The following is a 16,366-nucleotide window of genomic DNA, read 5'->3' on the forward strand; positions in this document are numbered from 1 at the left end:
CTAGCTTCTGTAGTTAAAGGAAAATATTTATGCCCATATTGTTTGCTCTTCCCTCATTCACTCCAATCATTTACAGGATTCAAACTTCAAATGCAAGCATATTTGTACGTTTCCCCTCCCATTAATGAAAAAAAATTAGTTCTTTCTTCAGCTCTCTTTTTCTAACTTAATTTACATCGGCAGATTTTCTCCTCTGTTTAAGTCTGCCTTGCATCAAGTCATAATCAATGCCGCTCTTGAGTCAACCACTAGGAGGTGCAAGAGTGTCACAGGTCAATTAGCTTTCTTCAGAAATCTCTCCTTCCTAATCAACTCCCCTCACGCAGTCTAATAACAAACTGGAACTCTGGTCTCTCCCAGGAGAGGCAATCTTGGACAAAATAACTGCCCAATTGCTGCTGCTGCTAATTAATTATGCAACAATCTTTTACTATCCTGATGCAAAGTCATGAGCCTGAAATTTTAACATTCTCTTTAGACTTCCTGCCTTAGCTGCTGAGCAGCAGTGTTGTGTGCTTTGATTCCACATTTCCAGCATCCATAGCTGAGCACTTCGCTGAAATTCTCAAATTCTCATTACTTCTTCCACAGCATCTGCTGGAAAAGAGCATCAGCTGATGCACTCTTCACTCAGAACCCCCAACTCTACTATATTTGTTTGAGCACCTCAAATGCTCTAGGTTTGTCACCAGTATCAGTTTCACTTCAACAATATTCTGTTCTTGATTATTTGAAGTTTTCATATAATTCTAATGAACTAACGGAAACAAAGCAAACTATACATTAAAATTAATCTTTAAACTAAGCAACTTTTAATTAACATTAAATTGTGCTCTCAATAGAGAAGGATAGGCAAGATAAAACTTGGTTCTTTGATCAGTTATTTTCAAATAATACAAGTGGCCAGTTCCATTAAATAGTTACACTTCTGTTTGAAGAAACTGCAAAGTTCAAGGAAACAATCTTAGAAAAATAGTTAAATTATGATCATGTCCTGAGAAACAATGAATGATTCCTTCAAAGCTGCTTGCTTATGAAGACATTGTTTGTTTACCTTTTTAAGGTCAGCAAATATTTCCTTGACAACATCTGAATCTCATTTCTAATCCATTTGGACCAGGGATACTTGTTAACCTTTGGACTATTTAAGAATCTCACAATAGAACAACTTCACTGAAGGCTGAATGTAGAAACTGGGTACATGGTATTCTCAAGTTGAGGCTCCATGCAGGGCCAACTGACTTCTGCTGAGCAACAATTTAGGATACCTCAGCTTTCAACACCAGAAAGACGAAAACATCAATCTTGGTCAGTTTGTAAATATGTGAACCCTTCTTTTCTCTTCATGGTTGCTTAATCATCTGTTGTGTCTTCATCACTTGCATTTGAATTTCAAATCATCAGCACTCAAGCTTTTTTCAACCAAAATTGGTCCCAGGCACTAAATTAACAAGATTAGCCAAAGGACTAGCAGATTACTCAGGAGGTTGCCCCAATATTACTACCAATTTCCAAGTGAAGAGAAATGGAAGGTCTTTTATTCTGTGCAAATTAAAAGAATGGTGTGCTGCCAGAGCAGCACCCAACATTCCCAGTTTAAAATGCATCCAATTCAAAGTCAATGCCAGAAATCTTCATATATGCAAATTTAAACTGAATTGATGATTGTTTAATCAAAGCCACAATTAACATTATTCACATCATGCTTTTACCACAGATACCAAGAGAGCATTTAGAAGCTTGTAAATTACATCAGCAGAAACCATTCAAATCTAAAGGGCAGCACGGTGGCACAGCAGTTAGCACTGCTGCCTCACAGCGTCAGGGACTTGGGTTCAATTCCCGCAACTGACTGTGTGGAGTTTGCACATTCTCCCTATGTCTGCATGGGTTTCCTCTGGGTGCTCCGGTTTCCTCCCACAGTCCAAAGATGTGCAGATCAAGTGAATTGGCCATGGTAAATTGCCCATAGTGTTAGGTGAAGGGGTAAATGTAGGGGAATGAGTCTGGGTGGGTTGCTCTTCAGAGGATCAGTGTAGACTTGAAGGGCCTGTTTCACACTAAGTAAGTAATCTAATTTAATCTAATTATCCAGCTGAAAAGAATTAAGGAATACTTACATTTGTAATAATTCTGTGCAGTGAATTAACCAACACATAATGAAAGGTTGGAGGGGAGGAGGAAGCCAAACAGATCTGTCACAAAACAAAGAAACTGACCTTAGCACAAAGATAGAATCCAAAACAGCACTATACCTTTGCCAGATTGTTCAAGATGTCAGAAAGCAGCCTCCCATCAAGCTTGAGATCAGCACACTTCTTTATTGGCTCTTAGCACTATCTGAAGTGTCACTTGCGAAATAAAATCATGAAAAAGCACCACCTTCTTGTAGCAGGATAACACAATGTAGCATTGCGAGTAACAATCTCATCCCAAGAATAATTTAAAAAGGTACTTTTTAAATCAAACATTTAAATAGAACAGGTTATATTTCACATACTTTGTTCACAGCGTTGTCCGCTCTTTTAAATCCTTTATCGGACAGAAATGTTGTGCAATTAAAACTCCATTTCCCCCAGTTATGCTACTCTTGGTCCAATAGTAGCACTCAAGCCTGAGAATCAACACTCATCTCCAAAGACCTAACACTTCAGGACAGTAATGAACAGAAAAGATCTAACATCACTTTTCAAAAAAAAAGCCATGCCCAATGTTTCGTGAGTAGCCATCATGAAATTGATCAACTACCTTGGCTTCACAATATGACAATTATTCCAGTTCCAGAATGGATTATTCTTCTTCCTTGTGTAATATAATCATTTTGCATAATCCCTGGTAATCTTTTGTGGCCTAGTATGTATGCTACTTCATTGTACTGATTTTACTCTAAGAATAGGTTCATTTCATTCAGCTGCAATTATGAAGCTCCCCAACAGAAAACTAAAGTGAAAAACTTTTACAGAGATGCTGTGGGCCAGTAGTCAACTGCCATTAATACATACGGTTGCCAGTTGAAACTCCTACATAAGCTTGACAAATGATGGCAATCAGTGCAGTCATTTACAACCTAACACCAGGGAAGCTGGCTGTGGAAACTCCAGGCTGCAATCTCTCACCAGCTGAACAATCGTTAGAGGACAGGCCGTCACCTTCCCACAGCAACAAGCAAACAATCAACAATGTTATTCGCAGTTCCCATAACTAAGTGTTTTTTCCCCCCAAGTTCTCAGTTTTTCTTTCTTACCAAGCAACTGGCATCTGAAGCGTTTGTCAAAGTGTCGGAATGCATCCATTTCCATTTATTTTTCCAGTTCCCAAGTGAATAAAAGAGGAGTTATGAGGAGCTGAACGGTCAATTCTTGTTCCCAGTCCTTGTACGTGAGTATTGATTCTTCTTCTATAATTCTCCATTTAGAAGCAGTTCAAAATTTCACCTATATAGCCAAGCTGACAGCTCTATATTGACCAAACCATGAATGCATGCATGAGGTCAAGGGACAGCAGCATAATTAGTTGGTTCCATCACAAATAAATGTAGTCCAGCGTATTCTTCATGTTGGCCTTTTCCCATCCTAACTCCTCTACAGATTAATTTGTACCAGTGATATCAAGTTACCTTTTTACAAATGTCAAAGTCTTATTGTAACTAGTTTCAATTCCTATACCATATTCTAAAATATGATCCCCTCAGATATCAAGAAATTTGAATTGAACTTTTCCAAAGCAGAAAGAAAGTTTAGTTAAATACCTTGAAGTGATTATTATTGTGAGGGTTGATGCGAAAACAGGAAACAAAACAGTCTATCATGAGATCTACATCTGCACTCTGGCTGCCAGCACCTCTGGAGAAAGGCTTGCTAGGATTAAACAACAGGGCCTATGAAATAAAAACAGACCAAAGCAATTATCAAAACAAAGAATTACAGATGTGATAATCTAATGCATTGATCAGATGAAGTTCATGGATATTGTTTTTTGGATCACTTTGAAAGTTCCCAGTTCAATCAAAATATAAAAGGAGAAAGGAAACATTGCGGTAGCATTCGCTCATTTTAATGCTATCCCTATCCTTTAGACAGTGTGCATTGTTTGAATTTATACATTTGGACTTGCTTATACTTTTGGAATTGAAGACAAGTATGATGTTTTGGCTTTAACCTAGCCTAGGCATTAATGTATTGACAGGCATCGCTATGTATCCCCAACACTGACCTGCCCATCTGCTGCCCTGCATGACACAACCACTTAGGTCAGTCTTGTCTAAAAACAAAGGCAATGTATCCGGTATTAAACGTGCGGTTGTTGCACGTCACTTCAGAACTAGGCAAAGATGTCTTTAATATTTTACAGGTTAAACTAATTTAAGATTTGCATTTTGTCATCAAGTTGAAAATCATAAATCATGTTCGTATCCACTTATCCCACTATTAAATAAAAAAGGACAATTGCCACAGAGAAATTAGATGCATGAAGTGGGGCAGGGTGATTTTTTTGGGATGGGGGATGGAGGAGAGAAAGGAACATGCAGGCCATGTTAGAAAGTCCAGGAAGTAATAAATAGATGTCAGTGTCTTCTCAATTTAAAAAAAAAGGCACAAGGGTGTTTAGTAAAAACACTCAATTTGTTTAAAGGCAGTTCCCAGCAATCAGGGAGGCATTCACAGAATGAAAAACAAGCCCCTTGTCCGCCTTCGGTGAGAATGGTAGATTGTCTTTTTTCAAATTCACTCTATTAAAATCAGTCTGCAGTGAGTTTTTTTGGTCAAATTTAAGCAGTTTGTTCTCGCCCTACATGAGGACATGTAAGCAACATGGAAACTTGTTGGATAGGTTTACCACACGGTCTTGAAATATTTTTTGGATGAGTGCGGGGGGGGGGAGGGAAGGAGAATTACGAAGATGTGTTCTATCTAAGCACATACACTGAAGGCCTCAGACCCTGTGAACTCATCACTAACTTCCTGGTAAACCTTGCAAAGTACAGAAGATCAATAATTCATCCTATGTTAGAACAGCTATACTTTCAACCTGCATTGTGCACTCTGACTCATTGCTGAACAACGAATAATCCACTGTGATATCACATGTGCGAACAGGGGTGACAATACTCATTAATCTCCTACTATAATAGCTCCTGGTTTCTGGTTTTCACATCATTAGATTAGATTACTTACAGTGTGGAAACAGGCCCTTCGGCCCAACAAGTCCACACCAACCCGCCGAAGCGCAACCCACCCATACCCCTACCCCTACATGTACCCCTTACCTAATACTACAGGCAATTTAGCATGGCCAATTCACCTGACCCGCACATCTTTGTGACTGTGGGAGGAAACCGGAGCACCCGGAGGAAACCCACGCAGACACGGGGAGAACGTGCAAACTCCACACAGTCAGTCGCCTGAGTCGGGAATTGAACCCGGGTCTACAGGCGCTGTGAGGCAGCAGTGCTAACCACTGTGCCACCGTGCCGCCCATCAGAGTACTCGAATTAAGGAAAGCAGGCAAGGAAGTAACAACTGCCTTCAATAAATGTTTTGCTAAACTCATGCCAATAATACAGAATTGGTGAGCCACACTAAAATCCAAGTTGTCTTCCTCTCTTTCTCTTCAACCCAGTTGGATAATGTATCAATCTCCAGTCAGAATTAGGGGTATTCTGTTCTCCACAAGGGTTAATGTTTGCCTCTATCTAATTTCTTGGAATTACTAACAAGAACATGAATCTTAGATTTTAAAATTGTCCAAATAAGTAAATATCAGCAACTTGTCAGCAAGAACCTACACCATTCACCTTAAAGATGCAGCACACTCATGCACAAATGATCTATGCTAACAAATCTTGGTAAATCTTATTTAAGAAACAGTTGTCTGTCTCCTTCAGTTTCCCCTGTCCCAAATAATTTACAGACATTTAATCTCATGCTTGCTATCATCTGATCCTCAATTCATTTATTGGTGATTCTTCAACAAATTAAGACACAGGAGAAAATCCATACCTTTAGATCTACAACCATGGACTGAACCTGAAAGCAGATGACAGAGTTGTCCTCCCAGCTGATGTATGTAGAGGCCTTGCAAAGTTTAACACAGGCTATAGCAGCACTTTCCGTTAGCTGTCGACTACCACCATGACCAGCCAGTGCCTTCTTCAAGTTATCCAAGAACAACTTCTGTACAAAGATCAGCAAGGAGTGAAATAATCAAAAACTGTGACTGAGAATAATTTACAAACCTACCTTTCTTTAGCCTTGAACCAGCTCCACTGGAAGACTAAAATGCATTACAAGAAAAGTTAAATTACAACAAAACAAGCCACGATGTGAACGAAGTCTGTATCATCGTTATTTGGCTCTGAACTCAACATCAGAATAGAATAACCTTTACGATCAACAGGGTAAACTAGGCTACAAGGAAGTCAAAGGAAGAAATGCAAGACACAATTGAGCTGGGATGGAAGAGAAAGTAATAAGACTGTTGGCTTCTTTTTCCTGAATTGCTTGAGATATTAAATTTCATTTGTGGGAACAATCATGCCACTTGTATTGAAGATAATTTTTCAGTTAGAAATCAACAACAAAATCTCACCTTCAGCTGCAAATGCACTCTAGTAAAAGCTGTCTTTTAAAAAAGTTAGAGTCATGAGTCCAACATTACAACTGCTTTCAAAGTTGAAAGTAGCAGAAATAAAATACCAAAATTCATTTTCTTACAAGTTCAGTTTTGCTGGCTAAGATCACATCAGAAACTGCAACACTCCAACAAATCACAGAAAATTATTCTTTAGCAGAAGCAGTTTCACAGGAACTGAAGATCATACGTTCATGTTTGTCATGGTTATGTAAGAAAAACCACCAATGATTCAGCATGCTGCTTTCTCTAATGTTTAGTCATTCTGTTAACAGTTACAATAACAAAGTACCCTTTCTTGCTGAAGGTACAGTTTAAAACGTGAAATAGAGTACGTACAAAGGGCACTTTTTATAAAAAACTTTAAATGGTGGATTGACAAAGCAAGGGTCCTCAAATCCTTAGGATGACCAAGGGTGAGTCACCCTGGGTGTGCACTCCATGAAGTTTAATTTGTTAAAAAAGCACAGCAAGTAACTGTCAGAATGGCAGATGAGCACCTTGATTTCTCATCTGAGACCTGACTGAACTTGAATGAAAATTTCAAAAAGCTAACAGGTTTGTTTTAATTCTCAATTGTTAGACATCTATAGCAAAAATCTCAATGAAGAATCAATTGCACAATTTCCTTCACATAAAAAAAAAGGTGAATAATATAGTTGAAGTGTCACAATTCTGAGGCTGTAAGTATACTTTACCAAGCAGTCATGGAAAGCATGATTTGAAGATTAAAAAAAAATTGCAGCTCTCAAGTTATTTATGACAACACTGTCAAAACTACAACTAAATTTTCCCAGTCAGTCTTAGCTATTCTTTTCTTCCCCCAAGTACTCATCCACATCTGTGGAACAAACAACCCACAGTCAGAACTCTACTGCTTTCCAAATGAATGTTTCATGAAGAGGAGTTGCTGGGGATGACTCACTTGCCTCATTTTATTACAGAACAAGCTTCTGCACACAGCATTTTCACAGAAATGCAGGTTTGAATTGAAAATAGACCAAAGACCACAAGACATAGGGCATTTGGCCAGTGAGTCTGCTCCATTTGATCATGACTGCTATGCTTCACAACTCAATTCTCCTGTCTTCTCCCCTTGAGCCCCTCACAAACGGTTACAACATGGGGTAAGCCCCTCTGCTAATTTAAACCTGACAGACGGAGAAATTTCAAGAGGCAAAGAACTATCCCAGAGGTCACAATCTACAGTAAAAATTAACAGTCTTATTCTTTAGTCCAACAGAGAATATTAAACCCAACAGCTATATACAACTCTTTTCTCTTAAACTTATCTTTTACCTCCCCACTCTACAAATACTGGTCCAATAAATTCCCTCAAATTTACGACAAAATCAATTTCAAACCCAAGTAGAGTCTTCAGATGTCGGACTTTCTCTGTAGATTCCTCTCTGTCGGCTTTGGTGTTCTGCTGCACAAATTTCTTATGGACAGGTACCCTTCAGAGAGCTGTTTGGGGAGTAGTCTGTTTGTTGGTGCTCATTGCTGTCCTCCCCCCTGACTGTTCAAAACGCCCGGCTTCATACCTCCAAACATCGGATCATTTGTTTGGTTTGATTGGTTTGATGTCATCCCAAACAGTAAAATTCAAATTCAATTGGATTTTGGTATCTGGGATATAATTTAAACTGATTTTCCGAACTTGAATTTATTTTTGTTCGATGGCAACACAGCTCCAGCTATTTGTTTCAACCAAGTGTTACATTTTTTTGCCTCGTTCAGGACATTGTGCTGTCAGTCAGCCCTTGTTAGCTTTCTCTCTCTCTCTCTCAAAGGTACAGTACACCTCTACATCTTGATAACAGAATTAAGATGGAGTTTTTTTTTGAAGAGGTGACCCTGATGATAGATGAGGGCAGTGCAGTAGGTGTTGTCTCCATGGGCTTCAACAAGACCTTCAACAAGGTAAAACATGGTAGACTAGCTAAGTGAGGTTCGATCACCTGGGATCCAGGGAGAGCTCGCCAAATAGATACACAATTCACTAGATGGTAGGAGATGGAGGGTAGTGGGCTTGTTTTTCAGACTTGAGGCGGTATGCTGCAAGGATCAGTGCTGGATCCACTGTTGTTCGTCATTTATTTAATTGATTTGGAGAAGAATATGTGAGGCACAGTTAGCAGGTTTGTGGGTGACATCAAAATTGGTGGTATGGTGGCCAGCGAAGAAGGTTATCTAAGAGTACAACAGGATCTGGGCCAGTGGGCTGAGGCGGATGGAGTCTGATGCAAATAAATGCGAGGTGTTGAGTTTTGCTCAGACAAACCAGGGCAATGGTAAGGCTGTGGGGAGTGTTGTCAAACAAAGAGACAGAGGAGTGCAGCTATGTAGGACCATGAAAGTGGTGTCACAGGTAGATAGGGAGGTGAAAGAGGTGGTTAGCACCCTTGCCTTCGGCACTCAGAGCATTAAGTACAGGAGTTGGGATATCATGTTACTGCTATACAAAATATTGGTATGGCCACATTTAAAGTGTACTGTACAATTCTGGTCGCCCTACTACAGGAATGTTGTTATTAAACTGGAAAGGGGGCAAAAAAGATTTTCAAAGATGTCACACAGTCTGCAAAGTTTTACTTATAAGGAAAGGCTAGTGTCTCAAAGCTAGTCCTTTTTTACTAAAAGTTGTTCCTTTTTTCAAGGATACTATGTCCTTGATTTTTCTTCAGAGGGGTCATGAACAGGCCAGGCTCCAATTAGACTAGTTTGGTACAGAGATTAAACGGTATTGAAAGTCCTTTTTGTTTATGTGTAAACAGATGAGACTTCAGGACAAAGTGGCCATGTTTTAGAAATGACCTGAAAAATGGAAGCAGAGTGGTCAACTCTCTAGCTGAGAAGTTCAATCCAGAACTAGTTGAGAGTTCAGCAGTGGACTGTGTGAACAGGCTCTCTATGTTTCTGCCCTTCTAACTTCAACCTACTCCTTTTCCTTAAACTGTGTTTTAAGGGGGCTTCCTAAGTGGAACTGTTGTGTATATTCGGAGCAGCATAATGAAATCTAGTTTGGATAGACAGTTTTTTATTCCATCCTTTGTTTCATGGTGTAATTTTGTGAATAAATTTTTGTCTGTTTTAAAACCTGGGAGTCAACCTTGCTAACTTAGTCCAGGTAATTTTCACTGTACACGTGCCGAAATAGAGGGAGGTTGACCCCCAACTCACAGTTCACCAATAGGATAAACAACACACCGAGGAATGTACAAAAAAAACGGACAGATAACCAGGTTTGACCGACTAAGAATGAAACCTGAAAGCAACAACACCCCCAGATTCTATGGATTACCTAAAATGCACAAACCAGACATCCCACTCAGACCCATAGCATCACTACCAGGGACACCATCACACAAATTGGCTAAAGAACTACAGCAGAAACTGAAACACCTGATCAGCGGATCCAGACACACTATACAATCAACACAGGAATTCTTAGACATCATCAGAAACATACACATAGACAAGGAAGAAACCATGGTCTCATTTGATGTAATGGCACTGTTCACCTCTATCGACAAAACCCGAGCCAGAGAAACAATAGCCAACCTGCTGGACATACAGAACAGACAACAGGACGTTAAACCTATCAACAAAGACGGCATACTCAAACGACTGGACCTGTGCCTCACAACACACTTCACATTCAACAACCAAATATATGAACAAATCAACGGCACGCCCATGGGCTCACCCATCTCTGGACTCATAGCAGAAGCGGTAATGCAAAGATTAGAACAAACAGTCTTACCGCAAATTCAACCCAAACTCTGGGTCAGATATGTGGATGACACCTTTGTAATCATTAAAAAAAGGAAATAGAGAACACACACCGGATCATCAACGCCACACTCACAGGAATCCTCTCTCGTGAATCGGAAGAAGAGGACAACCAACTCCCATTCCTAGACGTGATGGTACAGAGAACATCTAACGGAGAATTCACCACAAAGGTATACAGGAAAGCCACACACACACAGACCAAGTCCTGAACTACGAAAGCAACCACTCCAACACACACAAAAGAAGTTGCATCAAGACACTATTCAAAAGGGCCACAACACACTGCAGTACACCAGAAGTGCAAAAAGAGGAAGAAGAACACCTATACAAGGTATTCGCCAAAAACGGATACCCGCACAATTTCATCAACAGATGCCTCAGGGAAAGACAACGGAACGAGGACATGCCACAACCCAAAGGACTAGCCACACTACCATACATCAAGAGCATTTCCGAACTGACAGCCAGACTACTGCAACTACTAGGACTCATAACAGCACACAAACCAACAGCCACTCTCAGACAACAACTCACCAGAACGAAGGACCCGATACCCAGCATGAGCGAAACCAATGTAGTGTACAAAATCCCATGCAAGGACTGCACAAAACACTACATAGGACAAACAGGAAGACAGCTAACTATCCACATCCATGAACACCGACTAGCCACGAAACGACACGACCAGCTATCCTTAATAGCCACACATACAGATGACAAGCAACGAGGTCGACTGGGACAACACTACTATTATAGGACAAGCCAAACAGAGAACATTCAGGGAATTCCTAGAGGCATGGCACTCATCCACAGATTCAATCAATAAGCACATCGACCTGGACCCAATATACCAACCACTGTAACAGACAGCTGGAACTGACAACCGGAAGTGGCAGATTCAAACCACTACAAATGCCGGAGGAAGGATCACAGAAGCGCTTCACTGGAGGCTCCCAAGCACTGAGGATGTCACCTAGACAGGGGACGAAATGACCGCAATACACATTTCCAGCTCGGCGAACAGAACCACAACAACGTGCCAAAATAAATTGCAAAGTTATGGCCTGGCTGCCTGCTTAAGAACGTTTTGAGTGGTCTGGCTTAATCCAGAACACTGGATAGGATGGCATTGTTTCTCTGTAGTGTAGGAGGCAGAGGGATGACCTTATAGAAATTTATAAAATCATGAGAAGCACAGATAAGGTGAATAGCCAAGGTTTTTTCCCCAGAGTAGCAGAGTCCAAAGCTAGATCAGAACAGGTTTAAGGTGAGAAGGGAAAAATATAAAAGGAATATGAAGGGAAACATTTTCCACAGAGACTGGGGCATATATGGAATGAGCTGACAAAGGGGTGGAGATGGGTACAACTACAACATGTACCAGACACTGGGACAGGAAAGGTTTAGAGGGATGTAGGCCAAATTTAGACGAATGAGACTAGTTCAGTTTAGGAACGGTGGTCGGCACAAACGACGCCATTTCTGAAAAGACGGAGACGTTAGTAGCTATTGAGGCCTGTGTGCGCCTGTGCGCGCCTGTGCGCGCGCGTGTGTGTCTGTCTGTCTGTGTGTGTCGGGCCCAAATACCAGGTTTCAATTTATCCTGTTCAAAAAAACCTTACAAACTATGAGCTCAACAAAAAAAAACCTCTTCCCCTCTGCACCAAACTCCCTGAACTATGTACTCACTAGGACTGTGTCGCACTCCAGACGTGATCTCTACTTCCCGACTGTGCAATGTTTACTGCTGCTGTGGTGTTTATAGAATAATGCCATACCAATGCTTGGCAACAACATCTCAACGTGTAGACTGTATAATGCAAGATGATGGAAACAAAAGCAGGGAAAAGTCTATTATTTCCTTAAAAGTCTAGCTCTCAGTCCTCCAACAGTTACGTTTCAATGGGCTAGTTAGCACACTGGTGATCATGTACAAAATTAAGATACATAATTTATCTTGGGCTTATAAGCTCAGTTAAATGGTAATAAATCCAGGAAAACAATTTGATAAGCTTTCTGATGTCCAACCAAGTTTTATGGTTTTTATTGGCCTACAAATAAGTGTAATGCTTCATTTAGCCATGTTGACCAAACAGACTGTGGGAGCCTTGAATCCCAGTCAAATCCAAATTGACCAACTGTAGTTTTGTGATGATGATGGAAAGGGCCTACGGATCCTTAAGTGAAACATTTGCCAGAATTCTTGTGATTCACTCTTCACTGAAATTGCACACATGGTTTCTAAATAATAACAATCTTGCTTTGCTGCAATGTCTTATTTGGTTAAAACTTTTTGACACATACTATCCTCTCAGACAGTGCAACCAAGTAAAATCTACCTGATTGCAACTTGAATCACAGTGCCAACAATCTTCAACATGACCAGAATTAAAATTACCTTGTTCATTTTGCTTTCTTCAACTACTTCCTTAGAGATATCCTGCAGAATATCAGGAGAGAGGATAAGGAGGATAATCTGCAACGGCCAGACTGCTGCTTTCCGTTTGGCATTTTCAGCGAAGCTATCCACAAGGTCAAAGAGCTTCTCCGAACAATCTTTCATGGAAGGTGTTGGGGACATTACGGTGAGAGAGAGATAAAAGAAGTGCAAAAGATAAAAATGCATTAAAGTGATACCAACTGCGCTGGAAATCTAATATGCCAGCTAGTTTGAGGTTTTTAATTACTGAATACACGAGAAAGTGGTTCAACCACAAATTCAACAATATTTCAAATTTACTGAAAAGTAAACTATAATTGTTCAATGCAAGCATATAAAAAAAGAGTCTTGCAGAGTATTTGATCAAATAAACCAGATACTCCATAACTGTTCCACACCCATGGATTTAAAGCACCTGCTTAGGCCATCAGTAGGAAACACTATCAATGCAGGAAACCACAAGCAACTCCAGGGGAATGTTAATAGTGAAGTCGAATTTTTTGGATGCACAAACAGGTTCAGTCCCTTGAGTACACTTCCCATCTGTGGCAATAATCGATGATCCAATAAAATGAGCTAGCTTTGTGTCAGACACAGGCATTTTTGTTTTCTCTATAATGAAGTGAACAAATGGATCGTGAGCAAATTACGGACTCTAACTTGAACGTTTTTGTTGAATCCCACTGCTTGCGAAAGAGTAAACTATTTTTCTTCATTTTTAGTGACTAGTTATTGAGCTGTCTGTGCACAATTGAACTGTGATACACATATCAACATCAAATCATTAGCCAAACAATTGCTCGCACATTATCGTAAAGCTGTATCCTGCATCAATTAATGGATTCTAAATTCAGTCTATTGTGCGAAGCACTGAGATATTTCTACATAATTATCCACAATAACAATTTCTTACTTTTTAATTTGCGTTCTCCGGATGCAGAACATTCTGGCAAAACCACACACTCACTGCCCTGCCTGAGGTGGTGGTGGTTAGCTTTGTCTTTCAACTGCTGCATTCCTTGTGTTGCTCAATGCAAGTATTGTGCATTTGTCTTTTGGTTACTTTTATTTCACCACTTGTTTACCCGGAGAGCCACAAAAGACTAATTTCTCCAATCACTTCCTATCTAATTTTATGGAAAAAAATATTGAAATTGAAAACTCCCAAATCTATCCAAATTGTTATTGCAAATTCAAATTTAGAATTACAGGACTAATTCACAGAATAGGAGGTGATTACAAACCCATGTCAACAGTATGCAAGCAACACAAGTTTCAACACTACAACATTTAACACTTCCCAGCAGCAGCATAAACCGTCTGTTGAAGCATTTAGTATTTAAGGCACTATCATTTTTCGGCATTGCTTACCTGCCAAATCAGGCTGGGGTCTCTGATACAGCACAGTAAACTCATCTGGATAATTTTCCACCCAATTCCAAAATGCCTAAGGTATAAAGAATGTGATTAAATGCTGTAAGTTCTTCAACTTTAAACTAAATGAATTATAAATCACAAGTAGGATGTAGCATCTGAATCAGCAGACGACTATTTTCAAATGTAGAAACTGCACTTGTAAAGATTACTGTAACTAATGAAGTACATTCAAATGCAATTTTTAATATCTTAAGGTTGCAAATGCTACCTTTTGAAAAACATGAAAATCTTTCAACGCACAGAGACCAACATCACCAATCGCACTTTTGGTAGAGCTGAAGGTAGTGCATTCCTATTGGTGTGCAGACAACTAACAACACAAGAGGCACATTGCAGGTAAACTTATTTTAATACAAGAAATTACTCAGCTCAAAATCCAGCTATGGCTCATGGTCAAACACAACAGATGCATCGTTTAAATAAGGCTCAACTGTATCAATTGCTGGAACACTTTATGCATAAAGAATATTTAAATTAGAGGAAAGCAAAGTGCATACATAAGGGGGATACATCAGATAGCAGGTACTGTTTCCAGGAAAATCTTAACGAGTAAAGACAATGACTAAAAAAAGGAGCCATCCTTATTCTAGGAACTATAAAAGGACAAAATTTGCATTTATATGCTGTCATGCAAAGTATCAAGACCCCCGCCCCCCCCCCACCTTTCTTACAGTAAATGAATTACTTTCTAAATGGTGCAGTCACTGTTGCAACACAGAAACCGAATATAAGTAAGCCAGCAGCATTTTGCGAGTACCCACGAACTGCAATGTCCTCATGATCAGATAGCCTGTTTTAACAATGTTAATTAAGGAATAAAGATCATCCAAGCCATCAAGTATTTTCTTATAAGACCTGAGATCTTTTAAACTATCTGGCTTCAAGTGAATGCTAGGCTCCTCTCAAAGTCAATACCACTCCAACATCTCCCAGACCATCCATAACCTCATCACCTCAGGGAATCTCCCATCCACCGCCTCCAACCTCAGTCCCACAACCCCGCACCGTCCGTTTCTACCTCTTGCCCAAAATCCACAAACCTGACTGCCCCGGCCGACCCATTGTCTCAGCCTGCTCCTGCCCCATCGAACTCATCTCTGCATACCTTGACATGGTCCTGTATCCCTTAGTCCAAGAACTCCCCACCTACGTTCGGGACACCACCCACGCCCTCCACCTCCTCCATGATTTTCGCTTCCCCGGTCCCCAACGCCTTATCTTCACCATGGACATCCAGTCCCTGTACACCTCCATCCCCCATCAAGAAGGGCTCAAAGCCCTCCGCTTCTTCCTTTCCCGCCGTAGCAACCAGTACCCTTCCATTGACACCCTCCTTCAACTAACTGAACTGGTCCTCACCCTGAACTTCTCTTTCCAATCTTCCAACTTCCTCCAAACCAAAGGAGTCACCATGGACACCCGCATGGGCCCCAGCTATGCCTGCCTCTTCGTAGGATATGTGGAACAGTCCATCTTCCGTAGCTACACTGGCACCACCCCCCACCTTTCCCTCCGATACATCGATGACTGTATCGGCACTGTCTCGTGCTCCCACGAGGAGTTTGAACAGTTCATCCACTTTACCAACACCTTCCACCCCGACCTCAAATTTACCTGGACCGTCTCAGACTCCTCCCTCCCTTTCCGAGACCTCTCCATTTCTATCTTGGGCGACCGAATCAACACAGACATTTACTATAAACCGACTGACTCCCACAGCTACCTAGACTACACCTCCTCCCACCCTGCCCTCTGTAAAAATGCCATCCCATATTCCCAATTCCTTCATCTTCGCCGCATCTGCTCCCAGGAGGACCATTTCCAATACCGTACAACCCAGATGGCCTTCTTCTTCAAAGACCACAATTTCCCCCCAGACGTGATCGACGATGCCCTCCACCGCATCTCCTCCACTTCCCGCTCCTCCGCCCTTGAGCCCCGCCCCTCCAATCAGCACAGAACCCCACTGGTCCTCACCTACCACCCCACCAACCTCCATATACATCGTATCATCCGTCGTCATTTCCGTCACCTCCAAACGGAACCCACCATCAGGGATAT

The 16,366-nt window shown here is 40.9% G+C and overlaps 1 protein-coding gene across 6 annotated transcripts in view; it reads right to left on the reverse strand.

The window, feature by feature from the left end:
• nf1a (neurofibromin 1a) overlaps window positions 1-16,366 on the reverse strand; it is a 323,930-nt gene that overhangs the window by 238,368 nt on the left and 69,196 nt on the right. For all 6 annotated transcript variants that reach the window (XM_060848387.1, XM_060848386.1, XM_060848383.1 and 3 more), the window contains exons 7-11: window positions 14,240-14,315; window positions 12,827-12,984; window positions 6,000-6,173; window positions 3,749-3,877; window positions 2,121-2,195 (exon numbers count right to left, since the gene is read on the reverse strand). In XM_060848387.1, coding sequence (XP_060704370.1) covers window positions 2,121-2,195; window positions 3,749-3,877; window positions 6,000-6,173; window positions 12,827-12,984; window positions 14,240-14,315 — 612 coding nt within the window. The remainder of the gene's footprint in view (window positions 1-2,120; window positions 2,196-3,748; window positions 3,878-5,999; window positions 6,174-12,826; window positions 12,985-14,239; window positions 14,316-16,366) is intronic.

Source organism: Hemiscyllium ocellatum, chromosome 31 (genome assembly GCF_020745735.1).
Source record: "Hemiscyllium ocellatum isolate sHemOce1 chromosome 31, sHemOce1.pat.X.cur, whole genome shotgun sequence".
NCBI lineage: Eukaryota > Metazoa > Chordata > Chondrichthyes > Orectolobiformes > Hemiscylliidae > Hemiscyllium > Hemiscyllium ocellatum.